This window comes from Poromitra crassiceps (assembly GCF_964638095.1).
Source record: "Poromitra crassiceps genome assembly, chromosome: 6".
Taxonomy (NCBI): domain Eukaryota; kingdom Metazoa; phylum Chordata; class Actinopteri; order Beryciformes; family Melamphaidae; genus Poromitra; species Poromitra crassiceps.
The window spans coordinates 25,885,986-25,907,208 of NC_139627.1; the positions used below are offsets into that span (position 1 = coordinate 25,885,986).

General features: G+C 40.3%; 4 protein-coding genes across 4 annotated transcripts; all 4 read right to left on the bottom strand.

Annotated features, from left to right (window-relative positions):
- Window positions 1–1,940: 1,940 nt before the first annotated feature.
- On the bottom strand, window positions 1,941–3,420 carry hoxd9a (homeobox D9a; the record flags this gene model as incomplete). The annotated part of the gene is given in 3 exon segments (XM_083638866.1): window positions 1,941–2,185; window positions 2,776–3,376; window positions 3,379–3,420. Coding segments are annotated over 3 exon segments (888 nt in total).
- Window positions 3,421–5,645: 2,225 nt separating this feature from the next.
- On the bottom strand, window positions 5,646–7,563 carry hoxd10a (homeobox D10a; the record flags this gene model as incomplete). Its single annotated transcript, XM_083638030.1, has 2 exons — window positions 6,795–7,563; window positions 5,646–5,929 (listed from the first exon to the last, which is right to left on the bottom strand). Exons 1-2 carry the CDS (start codon window positions 7,546–7,548, stop codon window positions 5,646–5,648), a joined length of 1,038 nt encoding a protein of 345 aa, XP_083494156.1. The 5' UTR covers window positions 7,549–7,563.
- A 4,439-nt stretch (window positions 7,564–12,002) lies between these two features.
- On the bottom strand, window positions 12,003–13,891 carry hoxd11a (homeobox D11a; the record flags this gene model as incomplete). The annotated part of the gene is made up of 2 exons (XM_083639571.1): window positions 12,003–12,238; window positions 13,081–13,891. 2 exons carry the CDS (start codon window positions 13,889–13,891, stop codon window positions 12,003–12,005), a joined length of 1,047 nt encoding a protein of 348 aa, XP_083495697.1.
- A 5,311-nt stretch (window positions 13,892–19,202) lies between these two features.
- Window positions 19,203–20,565, bottom strand: hoxd12a (homeobox D12a; the record flags this gene model as incomplete). The annotated part of the gene is made up of 2 exons (XM_083638048.1): window positions 19,203–19,441; window positions 19,995–20,565. The coding sequence occupies 2 exons, from the start codon at window positions 20,563–20,565 to the stop codon at window positions 19,203–19,205; spliced, it is 810 nt and encodes a 269-aa protein (XP_083494174.1).
- Between the last annotated feature and the right edge of the window lie 658 nt (window positions 20,566–21,223).

Genomic DNA, 21,223 nt, shown 5'->3' on the forward strand with positions numbered 1-21,223 from the left:
TTAACAATCTGTAGGCTACAGTATCTAAGAAACTTCAAAATCCCTGGATTTTAATGAACTTTAAAGCTTTCTACTAAATTATACTACTATGTTCCATGTTCGAACTTTCTAACGGTTAAGACTAAAAAAAATGCTATTATGGGTGTGTAAAGACACTTAAGACAAAAATCAGTAGACTGTTTTTCTTTGAGGATAACAATTTGAAAGATTGGTCCAGTTTTATGAAGGGTTTGTTTGTTTTCGCTTTGCATGATTGTCCATAGGCTAGAGTTAGCCTTTATTATTATAGGCTAGAATTAATGTATTAGGTGCATTAGATCTGTTATGTATCTCCAGCTCTATTTCCAACTGCGAGTATAATAGCAAACTGACTCTAAAAGAACAACATCGCCCTCTAGCGCTCTCCATGGCTTTCCTAATAAAAGGTGATTTCTGTGTGTGGAGATGAAATAAATAAGATACTTCAGCATTTGGTCTGTACGTGTTTAGGAATAAATGTCGTAGCTAATTACATTTGATTCTGCAGGATTTATACGTAGCCTAGACCTATCAGAAATGTATTATAGAAAATTATAAAAAATATTATAAAAAATAAAATTGCAAAGTATTTCACAAAGACCGCCCCCCCAGGTCTTTTATGTTGGGTAAAACGAGGACACATAGTCGAGTTGGCATGAATCTAAACAAAAATGAAATTGATTTAAAGGAAATATGTAATCGGACTGCAGTCAAAGTTAAGTTTTGTCCCATCAATGGGAAATGGAGTTGATGAATAAACGTGACCATTAAGGGGGTGATTTCCTCTCAGACCATTCATCGACCAGACACCATGGAGAAAAGTGTCTACATTTCTGTTTGTCAGCAACAGACGCAAACACCCAAGAAAGAGTTTCAAAGGACAGTGTAATTACTGGCCTGGCCCATAAACTAATTTAGGCCAGACGTCTAGCCATTTCTATAGCTTTATTGGACCGAGTTTCTTCCTGCTTTAAAGTAATTATACGTACAAGTTGGACAATACATTGGAAATCCGCGCAACACCTCTCCCAATCGTAAACACTTTATTAGTTCCTCTACATTTCAAATGGAATCCACTTTTGAACTTACAGAACCTGCAGTGCAATTCAAAAACAGAAGCCTTCTTCAACAAAGAGGCTTGATGCAGTTCAGTCTTGGATTGCATTTTTAATTCCTTGCGTCGCCATACAGATTAATTTGTTTCCTTTTGCAAATAAGAAGATATAAAAAGTCAGCACTCAACTCTAATTAGCTTAGATTTCGCATTGAGCATCCTCTTTGGGGAATTCTTTTTTGGGAATGGAGTTTGGCACTATTTTGTCTGTATATATATATATATATATATATATATATATATATATATATATATATATATATATATATATATATATATATATAAGCAAAACGCAGGCGTAAAGAAGCAAGCTTTTTAGTCTTACAAACATCTCACAATTTCGTCACAATTGTCTTAAAAACACTTGTGAAAATAGTACAGCCTGCAGTAACTCCGTCTTTTCATATGACACAAAAAGCAGTCAAAGTAGTTTGGCTCAGAAATAGTTTATAGTTGCAAATTCTAAACAGCTATAGAAAAAGCAATGTACACCTGGGGATACAAATAGTTATAAATGATTTGCTTGAATAGCCTACCCCCAATATAGCCTACAATGAAGGCAAGTTGCTTGTGTTGAGAGAGAGAGAGAATCAGATAGACACACAAGGTTCTCGGCTTGTGTCTGCACCAATCTCACAAATACAAATTCCAGTAGCCTACATTTAATGCACTTGGCCAATTAATTGATGAATTAATTTCCACTCATAGCTTATCACCTAGAAAAATAAAATAAGTGTGTCTACAAAACTCCTAACAAAAAAAACAAGTGTGTTGAGGGTTTATAGTACAAGCCTCAGGCACCAGCCTTTCATAGCAGGTCTTTGCTGCTCCTCTCTCTGTTCATCTTCTTCATCTTCATCCTCCTATTTTGGAACCATATTTTCACCTGTCTCTCGGTCAGACTGAGTATGCGCGCCACCTCGTAGCGTCGGTCTCTGGTCAGATACATGTTGTATAGGAACTCCTTCTCTAGCTCTAAAGTCTGATATTTGGTGTATGGGCAGCGCTTCTTTCTCGTTGACCGTGCATGAATCCAGTTCGCAGCGGGGTTGTCTGAAAAGAGGGGGGGGGGGATAGAGAACATACCAAGTCAAAACAAATGTGAGAGTGATCGTGCATTATGCTTTTGAACCACTGACTTTGCAATGTTGTGGTATTTTGACTTCCTATGCCAGCGGTTCCCAAAGTGGGGTCCGGGGGCATCCAGGGGGTCTTATGGGTTCTAGGGGATCCTCAGCAAAATTAAGAATACTTTGATTTCAATACATTTAATTTAAAGAGAAGAAGGTACAATAATAGAATGCATAATGATTGTGTGTTTTACGTAGACACATATAGTCTACCTCCCCACCAACAGCCATATAGGCTACTTCTGTAGTTATAAAGTAGTTATGCCTATATCAGGGGGGGAACTTCTCAAAATTGTGTCGAATAGGGTCGAATGTGCATCTATTTTAAGGCTTCGTGACATTAAAAAGTTTGTGAACCCCTGCAGTAACCCATCTAGGGCGTGTTTTTTTTCCCTTCCGAGCCGTGGTATAGTACGAGACACTTTTATAGGTTAGTAAAACCTCCAGTTTTACACACCCAGCTCGTACAGTTCTTAGGGCTGTAAATCAGGGCTGGCTATTTCGTTTACTTACTTGGGTCAAGTTGTTGTTTCTCTTCTTTGGGCTCGCTGTGGCTCGAAAGATCACTTCCAATGTGCTCTTTAGCCGCTTTTTCGGCACACTCGGATACTCCACGCGCAAAATCCCCACTGGCGACCGGTCGGGCTGCGTCCGCTTCCAACGTGTCACACTCGGTGCTCTTCGGTGGCAAAACCTCGGGCTTTGTCCCATATTGGCGACTGCTGGCGCTGCTGGAGTGAAAGCCGGGAAAAGAAACGTGGTTGGAAATAGGGTCCATCCAGGAGCGGACGCCTACATATCGGCCGTCCGAGGCGGGGAGATGCGGCTGGTGGTGGTGGTGGTGGTGATGGTGCACGTACGGATGGTAAATCCCCTGCGGATGGACCGAGGACCAAGACGACGGGAACACGGCGGACTTTGGTGCGAAATTGCAGGAGGAGAAATCCGGGTTGTCCACAGCACCTGGTGGCCTCGGGGTCACCGTGTGTGGAGCCTGAATAAAGCGAGCTCCGTACACATCCTCTGGCTCCTGCTGCCCCATTAGAGAGTCCACATAGCAGTTACTGAGAGGGCCACTGGTCGACATTTTTGATCTCTTCCTACTCATATAATAAGGGTTACACTGTTACGGGAAGCGTCCCCTCTATGAACAATCATAGTATTTTTGCTGGCCTGCATCTACAGGGATTGGTTACATAGATCACGTGGTCATATTTACCAATACAGCGAGTAAATCAGTCCTGCCCTTGCTGATTTTTTTCTTTCCTGAGGTTTAATTTGTCTTTTCATTTCAGAAATAATAAAAAAGACCCACTGGAGGGAGAAAACAATATCAAATGAATGTTAATGCATTATGTTTTGCATAGATGCGTGTGGCTGCAGCCTGCAGGACGCCGGAATAGTTCACACAGGATTACACACATTCCCCCCACACGTCCTATCAACATGGATGCCCTGTAGCCAATCTTGATGTTTCAGAAAACTCTTATAATATCGTCATGATACCCCTAATGCTAGTAAAATGGTTTATAGACTACGGAGTCCTCGTAAAATAAATGTAATAACATGTTGTAAAATAACAGACGCCATTTCCGTTCACACTGCGGTGTATCCATTGTTAATTTCTATCCAGTGAAGAATCATATTTTCTGGAGGTTTCTTTTTAACTGATCCAGGAAATGGCATTTGTGAAATGATTGTATTCACTCAAAGCAGAGCAATACGTTTTATGTAGGCCTATCAATAAATGTTTTATGAGGTGCGTGTGATTATACATGCCGTTAATAAAACAGACTCGGAGAAACAAGGTCCATCTGTATAAGAGTCTGAAAGGTGGAATTTAAGAGTAATAAGAGTATAGGCTAATATATGATTATTTTACTTTTTAGTTAAAATGATAACTTTATTTTTTGAGTAGCCTAATTGCGCATAATTTGGTGACCTTCAGTTGATAACAATTCCAGGTGAAATATCCAAGATATCGGCGAATCCTGCAGGACTGACAATTGTATTTTACCTTGTGCTAATGATGACCAAACATAATATCCTACTGAAAAAAATAAAAAAAATAAAAATAAACGGACATTGCACCAGGCCTATTGCGGAGGGAAGGGAGAGCTCATTCTTGCAATGCCTGTGAATTTGTGCTTGAACATAAACATTTGTATTGACTCCTCCTGCCCACCACCATGTAGGCTACAGGCTAACGATTTTATACGGGCAGGCCAGAAATTGAAACATGTTTATTTGAAATGTTCTATTTCTGTCACTATATGCACAAAAGTAGACATGTGCACAGAGATCATCTTCAATGTAGACCCATGCGAAAACATTGGAAGATGGGGGACGGCGGAGGAGATTGTTCGTTATCTAGGCCTATACGTGATTCTCAGACGGTGACATATTTTTTGCATTTAGTGATATTCAATTAATGGAATTGGATACTCGTTTTGGGGAGCTGGAGTGCATTAACAATAGGCAAACCAATTCACACTTTTACAACTAAAAAGTATAGGCCTACCATAGCATACACAAAATGTCTGAAAAAATACGCACATAGCTCTTCTTCAAATGAAGACAAACAATTGCTGTAAACTATTCAGTGAAATAAATTTACAAGAGACACAAGGAACATTATTAGAATTATTATATTATATTATAATCATTTTACAATAGGCGACCTTTTTACACTATAAGACGTATTGGAACAACTCCCCATTCTTGCTTTTTTTCTTTTGTGTATCATATAGGCACTATTTGTTTTGTTCATATGGAGTTATAAGAGCAACTTGCTCTTATAACTCCATATGAACGGATATAATACAAATAGTGCCTATATGATACACAATGATGTGTATTCAAAACGTAGGGTGGTATAGCTGATTATTAGGCTATAGACAGGCAGGATGAATAAATACAAAACATGATAGTTTGACAATCTATTTATTGCAGGATACATGCCACGAACATGCAATATATTCACAGATTAACATTGGTTGCCGCCACTTAAAGGCCCATATAGACATGTTCACTACTAGAGCAACTGCTTGCGCTGTAGTACACATTTTGCACTATATGACACCAAATGTGCTTTCATGTCTGAGATAGACTTTCCAATAGGCCGCCATTGCGGGTTGCATTGCGACATCTTCAGACACAATAAAACAGCAATGTCTACTAGCAGAGAGAAACATCTACTAATCCAATAATTTAAGACCTAAGTGTTACCCTGCATGTGATGAAATTAAACAAATACACAATGTCACACAAAGTAATAAAAAATGCATACAGTCACAGTTTCGTTGAAATTGAAGATAAACGTCCAATGCCACTAACTAGCATCAAACTGAACAACAAAACACTATAATATGTATAGGCTACGCTCACGAAAAGGTGAGATTCGAGGTGAGTTCCCGGATGCGGTTTTCCCTGCTCATTTTCTTGAGTTTCATCCTGCGATTCTGGAACCAGATCTTGACCTGCCTGTCCGTCAGGTTGACGCTCCTGCTGATCTCTAGGCGGCGCTCTCGGGTCAGATACATATTGAACAGAAACTCCTTCTCCAGCTCTAAGGTTTGGTACTTTGTGTAAGGGCATCTTTTCTTTCTCCCACTTTTTGCAGTTAACCAGTTGGCGTGTTGGCTTGTTGGCGTGACAGTCTTGCAGTCTGTGAAAATTCAGAGCATACATTTTCATAATGGCAGTGAGCATTATAGGCTATAGTGTGAACAATCTCACCTGCTGCTATTTCACATTTGGGAAATAACAGGCTAGCTATAGCCTAATGCTTCACCAAAATAAATGTTATACATGGGGTGTTATTACACGGGTTGCATGCACTCAGCAAGAAAGTAAAATTGAAATTATACCCCAAACAGCCAAACCGCACAGCAGGACGAAACCTTTACGCAGTTTGAAACCTTATATGGATTCTACTTTTCTAGCAGCTAACAGTGGCTTTTAGAGGAATTATGAAGCCTATAGTTGCTTACGTTGCCAATGTTAAATGTAACCTGAAATGTAGATACCTATGTCATATTATAGCTTGCAGCATTCCATAATTTGTTAATGCAGATGAAACTATCCAGTGTTACACGGTGACCAGCAGGGTAGCTTCAAGGCTTCAATGTATATGGAAATGAGAGAGATTGGAATTTGTATTTCTGCAACAATTTGTACAATAGAATATTTTTTAAACTTTTGAATATTTTGAGCTATAAACGTTTTTGAGTCTTAAAATGGTGCAATTGTAGGCTACTAAAACAAAGCAATAGAAGAATATAATTTCAAGAAAGGCAATTATTCTAATTAAAAAATATCAAGGGGAAAAAGACACCTATAATAGCTAGCTGCGTGATGGTAAAAAGAAGAACAAAAACACTTTCTCCATTGCCTATTACTGCAACCTGAGAAAGGATCTCATTAAACATTACGACTTTAGGGTTGTTTGTGTTTTATACTGGCTTTTATGATGCTGGAGCCTTCGCATTACAGCGCCACACGATAAAAACCTTTTATTATAGGCAACCCACCTTTCCCTTCCGTCTTTGGCAGCTCTGGGCTGGAGACAGAGGCTTCAATAGAGCAGCTTTTCTCCTCCGAGCTGGACTGGGGAGGATCTGGACTTTCTACGGGCACGGGGGTCCTGGAGGTCTCGGGGTTTGGCGGCACGTCTTCGGCTTTCTTTTCCACGTCTGCAAAATTAGAAGATGACGACGGCGGCGGCTGCGCTTTGGGAGTGACCCGGTTGAGCTGCATCAGTGTGGGGTTTGGGCTCGGCGTCTCATGGCAGTAGTTTTCCTGGTGCTTCCCACTCGCATAAGTTTGGCTCAGTCTGAAATAGCCCGGGACAGGGATCTCGGGGCCATCGACTGAACACGATTCGGGAATAAGGTTAGGATATGCGGGCACTTCTGACGAGCTGACTTTTTGTACTCTCTTATCGGAGTACATGCAGCAGTTGCCCTCTTCCTTAATGCTCTGTGCAAATGTACAATTTGACATCTGCCTGGGCGGCTCTATTCTGCAGGGTCTATTCGGGTCAGTCCAGTTATCTATTTGAGGTATGTACGAGTGGAGATTCATGCCCATATTTTGGTGGTTGACCTCCCCTCTTTTGCCGAAAGACGGCAAGAGTCCACAGGTTTGCATTCCGTAAGTTCCCATTTCTGAGCCAGACGGCATGTACATGTTGCTGTTGGAGTAAAAGCTGTCCGTCCTGCAAGCACCAATTAAAGAGTCCACTAAAAAGGTGTTTGCCGCAGGAGAGCTACTGGGGAAGGACATTTTTGGGGGTTAAGTTCTATAGAGGAGAGAGGTGTCCTTTGTAAGCTGACATATCTAGGAAAAACACTCTCCGTGTAAAGTCAGGATGCCTCCCGACCACATGACAAGCCCACCAATGAGATTTGAAAATGGCCTTGAGACGCAGCCTCCTCTCCCTGCTCACACAGACGCACTGACTCATGGCGCGGACGCATACGTGGTCAACAGCGACACCTGTGGTCAACAGAGACACCTACAACACGGACTTGAAATTGGTTAGAGGCTCACACTCACAGAGGCATCGCGTGCACAGATAGGCTATACTTAGGGTAGGGTATACTTGAGTTTCCCAAAATAAAAGGAATCAGGTGAAAATGACACCCAGCAGATCTCAAAATAGTTCACTTTCAACTGCACCTTTCACACAGAAGGGCTGTTCAGCAGCCAAAACTGTCAAATGTATCCGCACAACATGCCTTTCGTGTGTGTGTGTGTGTGTGTGTGTGTGTGTGTGTGTGTGTGTGTGTGTGTGTGTGTGTGTGTGTGTGTGTGTGTGTGTGTGTGTGTGTGTGTGTGTGTGCGTGCGTGCGTGCGTGCGTGCGTGCGTGCGTGTGTGTCTGCGTGTGCAGCCTATATTGCGCATAGGCGACAACTGCAGCCTATTAATGTAACCAGCTCTATTTAATTGAATGCCATTTCCCCCCTCTCTCTTTGATGACGATATTAACTCATGACCTTATGCCCATGTGAACTGTATTTTGGAAGTACCCTCCCACATATCTTTGAATAAAAAAATAATGTATGTGTATTGGTCTCACTATTAATTATGCACTGATTGCATTCCCGTGTTTTTACAAGTTGCATTTGAATTTAGCTGATAAGCTTCATGACGTAGCCTACATGACCAAACGTTAGCCGACAACACAGGCCTGTTTAGATTTCCTGAAATATATCAATAATAAAATAAGGCAACAGAAAGTAAAATGTGGGTCAACGTTTCACAAACCTAAATTAATGGGCTTTGCATAAACTCTGGGTATGCATATGCTAAAATGTGTTGTTCTAGATTTCTTTTGTCAATTAAATTCACCTTAAGACAGACATAGATATAGAAAATCGTCCTTTATTATTTGCACAAATCATAAAGCACAATTATGCATGTTGTAGTCATAGGCTATTTCAGACAAGATGTTCAAGTGTAAAGTTCAAAATAATAATTATTTTTTTAGCAGGGGTATTTTGCCCGGGGCTCCATTGTATTCGCCTGCAAGGTATGTAAATGTCTGCAAGGGAAAAAAACTAGTGCCTGCTAAACCCAGGAACAAAAACACTATTATAGGCCTAAAATATCAATGGACCCAAAATCAGAGCCAATTAATTGCTGTGGCAGATGGCACTATACAGGTCTTTACAAACAATTAAATACAGAAAAACGTAGTTTACAATCTTTGGTATTTCAGCAACAAGCTATATTTGAGATCATGTAGCAGTTGTTATGTTTTCATGGTTGTCAGATCAAACAAATATAGATTCTCTCATGATTTACAAAGATGACAGAAATAGCTAAATAACGTAATGCTTGTGAATTATCCACATCTCGATTTAAATGCAGGCAGAAAAATAAAATTTAAAAACGAAAAGGCGTGCAACGTCAAATTTAATTTACGCTGTGCGGAATTTAAAACATTTTATTAATCAGGTGTAATTAACCAATCTCTCGCTCTCTCTCTCTCTCTCACTCACACACACACACACACACACACACACACACACACACACACACACACACACACACACACACACACACACACACACACACACACACACACACACACACACACACACACACACACACAAACAATTCAACAAATCTTGGCTCAGATTGTGAGATGATGTGTCTGTGCCAAACAGACTGCGGGATGGCTTTAACATACTACTACAACTCTTGAGAGTAAATGGTTTTCGAGAGGATAATAATAATAATAATAATAATAATAATAATAATAATAATAATAATAATAATAATAATAATAATAATAATAATAGTGTGAGTACCCCTATACACGGCATAGAACAAATTATTAAAACAGGTAAAAAACAAACGGGTGAGAAAAACAGGTGAAATACAGATATTTGCCAACAACTGTCTCCTGCCATCGTGTGTTGAACACAAAAGAAAGTGGCTTATGTGGCCTACATGTGAAGATCGCAGTCTGGAAATGAAAGGTTCGGATGACAAAACTGTTTAGCACATGTTATTCCATCGCCTCGTATAGGCTCATATGAATAAAATGACTAAAATTAGGTTATGTCAAAGTCATGTCGAAATCATTTAAACATTACTTTCAACTCCGATTACTGCCTGCAACGCTGCAACTAAGGCACCAGGAAAAAACAACAAATAGCCTCAGTTCATCTGAAAACCATGTAGCCTATAGCAGCAATAGCCCTCATCGCTGAAACATGCTTATGTTCAGTGGCTATTGCTTATATACTGTCAAATAAAATAAACCACCCATTTCATGCTTTTAAATAGGCAATAGCTGCCTGCCTTTGGAAGTATAATGAATGAGATCCCGCAGAAAATCAATAGCGACAAACTCATCAGAAGAACTGTTTGAGTAGTTTGACATAAAAGCACCATGTTTGGGACATTTTTAAAGATTTAAAAAAGTTGCCACATTTAAGCATAATTCATAATTCATAACATAATTCAGGCTATGGAGTTACTATTAAAATACAAATGTATAAATAAAAGAACAAAACCTGTTAAACGGATTATCCCTGCACCCTGATTTTCAAGACAAGACATGTTCAATTTGGCTGAAGGATGCATTTTAGCCTGTTAACCACAGCTACAAGTCTGCCCTCATGTGGATAGAATGAGAAGGAAACTACTAATTTATCCAGGCTATGTGCCTGATATTCTATTACTGACAACACATCTAATGGGTTGTTTAATCAAATGTCGTTTTGGTACTGTGTGTGTGCGTGTGCGTGTGTGTGTGTGTGTGTGTGTGTGTGTGTGTGTGTGTGTGTGTGTGTGTGTGTGTGTGTGTGTGTGTGTGTGTGTGTGTGTGTGCGTGCGGGTGTGTGTGTGTTTGTCATTATGAGATTTCCCATGTGGATCTATCGTTTGTGTTCAAGGATACCTTGTCTAAATGTGAACACAAATAAAGGTAGGTGTGTGTGTGTGTGTGTGTGTGTGTGTGTGTGTGTGTGTGTGTGTGTGTGTGTGTGTGTGTGTGTGTGTGTGTGTGTGTGTGTGTGTGTGTGTGTGTGTGTGTGTGTGTGCGTGCGTGTTTGATTTGATTGAGAAATTTGATTTCTCAATCAAATTAACATAGCCTAATTAAACTCCTCCCCCTCTTTTCCATAAAGGACGAGCGTTGAACTTGGCCCAAAGTGAAAATAATCATCTCACATGAATTCTCAATAATAAGCTGCATGTGGAACCGATGCATTTAATTTGTATTTTTATTACAATTGAACAAAAAACGCTATGGAATTAAAGCATCGCGCGCTTTATTTCGAGAACGAACTTTTTCCTCAGCCTTTTTAGAAATCTTTGTCCGGGGCGTCGAGGTTATAAGGGCGCGTACTGCAGCAGATCTACCTGCAAAACTTATTCAATTGGACGAGAGGTGACCGCCCTGGCTCGTAGGCCTGATATGAAAATATATCTCCCATTGTTTGTTTTCCAACTGATAGCGTCAAATGTACCAAAATGTCAGTATAGCTAAAGAGAAAGGGAATGCGTTGAAATGAGTATAGGCTACAATTCTCCAAAAACATTTGTAGCCGGGAGTCAACTACTTTCAGACAGGAAAAATATTCAGTCCTCTTGCAGTCTGGGGGATGGGACACCAAAGACTCCAATAGCCCCCTATTTAGACATTTACAGCTACTTTTATTATTCTGTCTAGACGGTTCAAGGTTTAGTAAACAATCCAGTGTTAGAAAGCAAAGGAAATAAAGGGATAGAGGCCTATATGCACCAAACTTCCTCACTGATGTCCTCGCACAATTTCCAATAGAACTTCAGTTTCTATGGATATGCAAAATTTGCGGCATATATAACAGACTTTGACGAACTCATGTAAGATAATTTCGTGACTAAAATGATACACAATTTGTCGTGTCTACTTTATTTCACACCACAATGTACATCACATGCGTCTTATAAATGCACATACACAAGGAAGTAGTTTATAAATAATTCCATATAGCGAGTAGCTACTGTGCTGAAATACGTGTTGCCAACGCGAATAGGTGAACACAAATAAATAAAAGCATACGTGTAGGCTATATTGTTCACAAAAATATAGGGTTGATTATACAAACGCAGATCTTTCGTAAATTAAATTGTTTCAACTGAACGATAAAAATGCTTGACAGGGTTCAGAAATGTCTGTAAAAAATATTTAGTTTAGCTCCCATTGTGTGTGTGCGTGCGTGTGGCACCATTTCAGACATCAGAATAAGGGGTTCCCGGTGAAATACTGTAGGCGGTCGCGGTTGAGCTTTTTCTCTTTCATTCTTCTATTTTGAAACCAAATCTTCACCTGCCTATCAGACAGGTTTAACACCCTGGACAGCTGAAGTCGCTTCTCCTTGTTAATATACACATTGAAGAAAAACTCTCGTTCAAGTTCTCGGATCTGGTATTTGGAGTAGGGGCACCTCTTCTTTCTGGACTTTGTTGTTGAACCTGCAAAGGAAAAAAACAAATAAGTAGGTTGTTTTTATTATTATTATTATTATTATTATTATTATTATGGAAAGGAAATCGGGTGATAAGAGTTGTTGTGGTAAAAAGTATGATGCCGTTAACTTTGGTTGACAAGGTTGACAAATAAACTGGTTTATTCCAGCACAAAGGCTCTCTGCCCCCCCCCCCCCCCTCTCTCACGCACTCTCTCTCTCTCTCTCTCTCTCTCTCACACACACACACACACACCCTCTCACACACACTCTCTCTCACACACACACTCTCACACACTCTCTCTCACACACGCGCTCTCTCTCTCTCACACTCTCTCTCACACACACACACACACACACACACACACAATGCAACAACGGAGAGATTTGCATTCAAATGAACTTCACTGAACTGATTTAATGATTTTGAAGTTAGGCTATCAAAGTATAGGACTATTTCCCCCCCACAATGCTGATATATCCGCATAGAATGCACTAAAATATAGCATAATTATTTAATAAAACCTTATCTGATTCTCTTTAATAGTCTGCCTCATTGCAGAAACCTATCAATAGCTATCAATTCCCGTGATTAACCAAACTATCACTAACGCACAAGGAAAACAACAGGTTAGGCCCATAGGCTACTCAAACTGTTTCCCATTGTAAATACCTTTACAACCGTAAAGTAAATCTTATAGGGATATAAAAGCTTTTGCATGCTTATAAAGAGGCACATAAACCTAGACGGACATGCTAGTGGACATAAAGTGCTATCCAGCCAATCCATTGTCTATAATGCTTTACCTTGCACACCTTATCCACTACACAATGAGGAAAAACACCTACTCTTTTGGTTGTTCTTGTCGCCACAGTTGGAGGATGAGTCCTCGTCGTTGCTCTCGCTTGGGTCTGCTTTGGACTCTTCTGGTTTGGTTGAAGTGTGATTGTTATTCGCAGCATCTCCCGGGACAGCAGAGTCTGTCTTTTGTCTGGGGAGCTCGGGGTTGGGCTTGTCCGTGTTGGTAGTGTCGAAAAACTGATCGAAGCCCTGGGGAAGAACTCCATTTCGCCCCACGTTGGTGAAGAAATTGCACGGCGAGCTGGTCCCTCCATGGTGGCCGTACAAGGACTCGTTTTTGAATATCACGTCCGCCCTGCTGCCCGAGGACTGCATTAAGTCCCGATGCATTATCTCGTCCGCCGAGTAGTAAGACGCGTAATTGCCCCTGTAGTGCCATTTGCTGGGATGGTCCAGTCCATAATCCCTGAAAGCGACTTCTCGAACAGGTTGGACTTGGGCTATGTTAGGAGAATAAGGGAAATTGATCTGACACGACGTCGTCTGCGGTAAAAAGGAGGAGACTGATGTGAAATCAGGTGCCGAAACATAATAAGTACAACTCGGTAAATACATATTTGACGCGCAGTTGCTGCGATCATCGTATTCCGTCATATCGCTCCAGCTTTCCCCCTTAGCAATAGAGGACAGGAATTGGCAGCTTGACTGTGTTAAACTTTGTCCATCTATTGCACCATAGGCGTGTGGAAAGACCCCGCCAGGGAGAAAAAATCGGAAACGTAGGCAGACCTGCAATTCATCTTGATCGATTCTTGAGGTAATTGTGTCATGTGATCCGGCAAAGAAATTACCATACATCAATATCAGTCATTAAAAACTGTCCAGAGAAACTCATGTGGGCGCATTCAAGAGACTTCATTGGCTCTCCGGCTGCAGAGGCAACTCCTCTCTTAGTCGTCTTGTCCTATAGCTCACGGAAAAGAAATTTGTGAAGCACCGCTGGAATATTTATCATCGAAAGGTTTACGGCAACATAATCTTCATCGTGCAACGGCAGCCACACACGCTCATATGTATCCAGCCGTGTCTTTTGCGCGGTTTGGAGTAGAAGCATCGTGAGTTTAGCAAGTTAAGATGGAAGCATTGAAGTTGACCTCCGCACTTAGAACAGAACTTGGAGGAATGGCCACCAAGGCCACCGTGCCTGCACTACACGGTGGGTAGCTTGCACATTTGGGCAGCTGATCATAACATCAATTCACATTCACATCAATCTAATCTAATTCAGAGCGAATAGGCTAATAAACATTTGAATCAGTTTTAATGCAAATTAAATTGGCTATCATCACTCCCTGCTCAAAAAATTGAAGGTGGAGAGAATCAACCCATGCAAACAAAAGCCAGCGTGGAAGATGCTTGAATTGACTGCCAAGCCTAAACAGCCTGGGGTAAAAAGCTCAAACGCCAGCCAAAATTATAGCCCATGCAGACTATAAGAAAATCTGAATAGCCTACTAACACAAACATCAAAACGAATTATTTTGGACCAGAACATATAGCAAAATAGAAACTCGTGGCAATTTGGATTATAAATGTAAATCTTAATTGGTGCATGTTCCAACTTGTAATTTGACCTACCTTAATATGCCTGCAGAAGCAAGGGTTTTAAAATATCCAAATAAGATAGATGGCACAACAAGCTTCACAAAAACACAAGTTAAAAATCAGATGCACATTGACTTAGCAAACCGATGCACTGCATTGCCAAGTACAAAACAACTGGCTTTGACCGTCTGTGGTCTAGGTGATGTCCACCAAGCATTCGCCAACAAGCCACTGCACCCAAATCATTTTATGGCACAAACAAAGGCACAGGCAGCCATCCTGCTGAAGTGTATACGCCTAGTGTGTGGGCCTTCCTCGGCGGGGAAAACGGAGTTAAAATACTGGTGAAAGGATACCCCATGCCTTCAAGCCGTGAGCAATATTTTGGTTTAACTTTTGTTTATTAGGCTATTCGCAATTGTAGAAGAAAAACTTGAATGCGTATATATTTTCATGAAAAATGGCAACGCATGGATTTAAGGCCTGACAGGCAAATATCTGCAAGCAGCATGCAAGTTATGTATTAAATCAATTAAATCCATGCATCATTTGTGAACGGTTAAATTTCGAGGATTAAAGCCTAAATTCTCTTCATGAAAGGTTGTAGAACATAGTCATACAAAATACTGTCATGAAAAGTGCTCGACGCCGACTAAGCGGTTATTATTATTGGAACTAACTCGTGTTTGCCTAAAACGGTTTCTTCACCCTTGAAGTTGAAACACGCTAGGCAGTGAACAAAGCTAGACGCAAATAAAATTTATTGGTTCATAAAACTAGGTTGCTACTAAAAAAAACTATATGGAAATAAAAACAAACCAAAGCATTTGAACATAAAGGTTGCAAATGTACCTAAGTGTATCCACCAACAGTAGGCTATTGCATTTTCGTAGAATAGCTGGACATAAAACAACTTCTTACCTTCTCGAATGCCCTCATTGCATGGGCAGACCTGTTGCGCATGCACCCTCAAAAGGCAACAGGATCTGATATAATGCTTCTTCGTCCTTTATTATCATTATGATGATCATGATGATGATGACGATTATTATTATTATTGCAAATGTTTCATTACGTCTGCGATCATCACCTGTCCACCCGTTGGGCACGTGAATGTTGCATGAAAACGTGTGTAATGTGCACTGTTGCAAGATGTTGAGCATGTTAAGTCACATTCTTTGTAGGCTACATGTTTGGCAAATAAAGTCGCCTGGTGAGTGTGAGGTACATTTTCCCAGGATAAAACCTACTCCGCAGGCAAGAGGATTGGGGGAACTAAATTTTAATTGGCGCATTGCTGAAATTGTTTTGTTGTGCGTTTTTTTTTTTTTTGCCAAGCCTAAATGACTATTCGCTATTTTAAAGTTGCTACTTAAAATGGCTTAGCAAAACAGACATTCAAGGTAATGATGGAATGTTATATACTCATAACAGAGTAACCGTGTGCTAATATTTTGGGAAGCAGCTATAGCCCACTAACTTGACCTTAACTTTGTTTTGGCGCCCCCACTATCGGCGAGGCTGAGCTCCAACGCTGTCTGGTTTGAGAAAGAGACTTAGGACATTGCGGGCAAAAAGGGAAAATAAAGGGAAATATGTTGGTTATTGCACGTTGAGAACTCGAGGTAGCCATTCTATGTAGTCTATACGCAATAAAAACTATATGCTGCGTGGGGGTTTTAAGATGAGTAAAACCAGACAAACCTTGTGAACATGCATGAAATGGCACATGCAGCCTATCCCTGTTCTAAACCCAGATGTATATTGTTCACTACCCAAAGGTGGGGGGAATTGTGTTTCCTATGGCCATTAATAATGGAAGAGCCATTCTAAACGTTTCTTCACAAATTGTGATCTTGAAGGTTTTATCTGACTTTTTTAATCAACATTCAGTTTTCCACAGTCCACACACTCATGATCTTTGAATGCTATCCTGCTTGTGTGTTATTTTATTTTATGAAAGAACATTTTAGGATTCAAACATATATTGAAAGTAAATAACATGTGTGCGTGAAATTGTCCTCCATATCTCCCACCTATCCAGATAAACAAGCTCACACAAAACAGTGGAACTGATTGGTTTGGTTTGAGAAACCTCAACATGGTTCTTTATTGTTTATGGTTCTTCACTGCTCTTCACAAATAGATATATAGGCTATAAAGATAAACATGTATTGCAGTAATGATGTGATGATTGGTGATGTAATGAGAGGAGCATAGATCCTCTTCTGTGCTCCATGTGTAACCGATACTGCTTGCAATCATCTGCTATGTTCTTTGAGGATTCTTTGATAGTGTATACCCCCAGCCCAGGCCAAGAAACTGTGCAGCATGTGTGGGTGAAGAGGTCAAAGGATCTGCCTTTAGAATCAGGCTCACACGTTATGACCTTTGGACATTATCCACATAAATGTCAAAACAGCAATTCCATTCTGGTAAATATAAACAGCGAATATTTTGGATGCTAGATGGTGCTATGCAGTGCACGTGTAAGTGCAGGGCACGTGTAACATAACATATGCAAGGGTCAATAAATTAGGGGTTAGTTAATGCTCATTAAGCATTAACTAACCCTTAATTAACAGTTCATTTAGTAGTGGTGTTCATGTTAACTATATCATTTATGCATTATTTAGACTTTAGGGTTCATGATTATTAAGCATGAACTAATGCTTATTAAGCATTACGTAACCATTTATTGTATGACCCTTATTGTAAAGTGTGTTCACTAAGTGTTGCGATTACTCATGGGGTCTAAATTTTACCAAACCTTTTTGTTACAACCACAGAAACCGCCAATGGCTGCTGCTGTGCTGTGAATATTTATTATGAAGCCAGGAGTTAGCCAGAGCCAGGAGCATGCATGCCTGAGGCTGGGTAGGAGAACCCACATTTGGCCAAAGGTGAGGGAGTGCACATATCCTCTTCTTAAGTAACAATAAAACTTATACGATTAAAAGTAGAATGTTCACAATTATTTGCCTCTTTTATGTGCTGAAGGAAAGTGTATGTTCAGATTGTTCTATAGGCAACGATAGCACTATTGGTCGGTGGTCCTCCTCCTATGCTGTGCTTTTTTTAAATTCCCTCAGCATTTGTAGCTGCAAAGGCAAAGTAAAAACGTATTAAATATGTGAATGAAGAGTAGGCCATTTCGAAAATAGTGCGAAATAGTCACCAAGAACGTTAGCGCATATAATCTGCATATAATTTGATCCAATTCATCTCAATTGGAAGTTAGCAATCAGTTGTTCAGTCAGTCCTCTCAGTTGACGTATCCCTTAAAACCATCACTTTGGTGTGTTGAGGAGTTCGCAGTGCACACAACGTCTGATCTAATTGTCTGTCAGTTTCTACAGAAACAATTTGTTATTATTAATCCACGGACTGGCTGAATGTCTGGAAACAAAAATAAATGGAGTCAAATGATGCACAGTAACTCCGCAATATTTATAAATGTTTTTTTTATTTACAAATGGTTCGTGCATAGGTTACAAAACTCCTTATTGTCTGTGCGTAAAATGATGGCTGTGCCAAAGCATTGGGTGTCCTATCATTTCCAAACATAACCTGTTTTCTGTAAAGACTGAACATGAATCAAATCCGAATTGAATATGCTTTGATATGTGTAGACACTGGATACAGGTCCAAATAGACTGCAGTCTGATGCGCCTAATTTAATCTGTGATGTTTGTAGACGCACAGCACAAGGTTTGGCTATAAAATCCACACTCCATTTAACGTATTTAGGCCTAATGCAATCTGAATGTTCATATCCACATATAGGCCTACTGATAAGTCTACTTTTGAACACATATTGGGTACACTGGTTGCGGCGCAAATCTCTTTACGCAGCAAGGCAAGGAACTTTACCGTTTTTAAATTATAAAATGCATAATAATTGGAAAAAAGCGTCGGGCATTTTATTGAACTACAGCAGTCAGGCAATTATAGGCATGCAATTATCATTTTTATAATATTGATCTTTGTCCATGTTTACTTCAGCCGATAAACATGAATTTGAGCTCAGATGCTCACAAATTAGGCCTATATACATGGGCAGGCCATCATACAGAATATACAAAAACGTATACAGCCATACTGCCAGTTTAAATAGGTCCATCATTCATGAAAAAAAAAGAAATATACAAAACAAGTTTAATTTCCCTCAGCCAAGGCCTAACAGCCAAAGCCTGTTGTATTTGAGGTTTCGCATTGTCAGAAACGACCAACTGCATGTGCCAAAAACTCATTATATACAGGCTAGCAGGCCTACAGCTTTAATTTAATCTTGAGTTGCACTGTGTAATTTGCTTTTATTGTTCTTTCATGTCTCATGGCTGGGCAACGAATACAATGTTTTGCCACTTTAACAGGGTTTAACAGGAATATCAACATTTTACATGAATCTATAAATACATTTCAATGCCAGAAACCCGATTCATGCATGCAAAAGGACGTGATGTGCTGCAAGATGTTTGTGCAGCATCTTGTGTTGTGAACGGGTTGCGCTGCTCTGCGCACAGTGCGCAGTGCAGGCTGTAGGTAACGTGGTGCAAGGCCATCAGTATGTGGAGAATGCTTGTTCGCGCATCATCAGTCGTTTCTTCTTCATCCTGCGGTTCTGAAACCATATTTTCACTTGTTGGTCACTCAGGTCCAGTCTGTCTGACAACTCTTTTCTTTTCTGTCTGTTTATGAATTCATTCATCAGGAATTCATTCTCAAGTTCAGCAAGCTGTGGCTTCGAGTAAGGTTTTCTCTTCTTTCTGGTTTTCACTTGTGACGAGCACCATGGGACACCTGGAGGGAAAATAGTATAACTAGTTTTATCAAATCAAGAATCAAGACCGACAACCAAAACTTAGTTGCTCATGCCTCACGATGTTGCCCACACATTTTAAGAAAAGAAAGACAAATAAGAAGAAAGACTAGCTCCCCATTTTAGAAGACTATGGTCAAATAGGCTATCACAGTCAAATAGGTTAAAGTAGCCTACCATGTGACACATAGAGCCCCTATAGGAATATGGGGTATAAGAATACAAGAGCTAGAAAAATACCATAAAAGCTATCTGTATAAACTCATTATTTAGTCCCATGGACAGACACATGTCCCCGTGAGAACATCGTTATAGTGATACCATAGGAGATGTAAATACCATAAATGAAATATGATAATGTTATTATAAACACAACAACTGAATATTAGTGATCCGCCAAAATCACTATAACATGTGTTTTTATAGGACTGAAAACAAAGCATAAACCATGAAAAAGCTGATTCTGCTAATTATTATAATATATAGGCTATAATTAGGCTATTGTTCGAAATGCAGTACTACATGTTACTTAACCGTCAGCAAAAGTCGTCCTGGAAGATGTGGCTGATGGATGGACGGGGTTCTGCGCCTGTTTGGTGCCGTTCACACTGGGTGGACCTGCTGCATTGGGATCCAGTTGGGCTGCAGAACCGTGCGATCGACTGTCCACATTTGAGTATTCATATTTGGAGCCGCGGGCGCCGCTGGCTCCATGCTCTCCAGCGTAAACTTGATCTGGTTTACCAGAGTCTTCCGTCTTGTGGTTTGCGTCCTGAAAACAATACCGAGCTGACTCCTCCAAATGCGCCTTACTGTGGCTGACTGAGGGATTAGTATTTATAGACACCGAGTTGGACAGAAACGGCGGACAGTAGCCTCCAAAGGCGCGGCTCTGTGCTGCTGCTGGCGGTGGCGATGTGCACGAACTTGAGGAAGTCCAGGGGAGCGTGCACACCTCTCTCCTATTGTATGGGATCTGATGAAGCCCGGGTATATGGGCTCCATTGCCCCGCAAGTTGGAGAAATACAGCGACTCTGATGGTGCAAAATTCAGCAGCGAACCAACATAGCCGGCATTTAAAGGATTCCGTTCACACATTTCCATGGAGCTTACTCAAACGCTTCTTGCAAGGCTTTTAGCAACTCCTAAAGAATAAAGGGTAGGTAATTGTTGATTTGTTAATACCGCGTCACGTGATATGCAAAATATGTTGTTCCTCCCACCCCTGCTCCCATACTGCAAAGCAAAATATTCCATAAGGAAATATTGGGCTGCTGGATGGGGGTGGGGGATGAAGGTCAATTTTAACATAAAAAAAACGTAAGATGCTAATGGTGTTGTACACCTTATTGATCAATGTAGATCCGAGATTCGTTAGAGATGGCTGAAGATTTAGTCTATTCCAGAGTCAGAGTTTTTTTTATTATTATTAGAAAATACTTGTTAATGGAATTTGTTTTGGTATCATGGTGCTGTGGTATAACAAAAAATAAGGTGATGCTGCTGAACGTTATGGCACCAAGGAAAATACAGGACCAAGTTTACTGCAACAGTTCTTCAACATGCAGACTTTCTGCAAGTCATAGCCTATGTCACATGCTACACTTTAAAAACTATAGCCTATATGGTATTGACCCATACCTATACATAAAATACTCCCAATGCAGAAATATATGTATATGTGTATATTTATAACCAATCACACATAGGCCCACATAATAGTTTGTTGCTTTGGATACAAGACAAGTCCCTCAACGATATT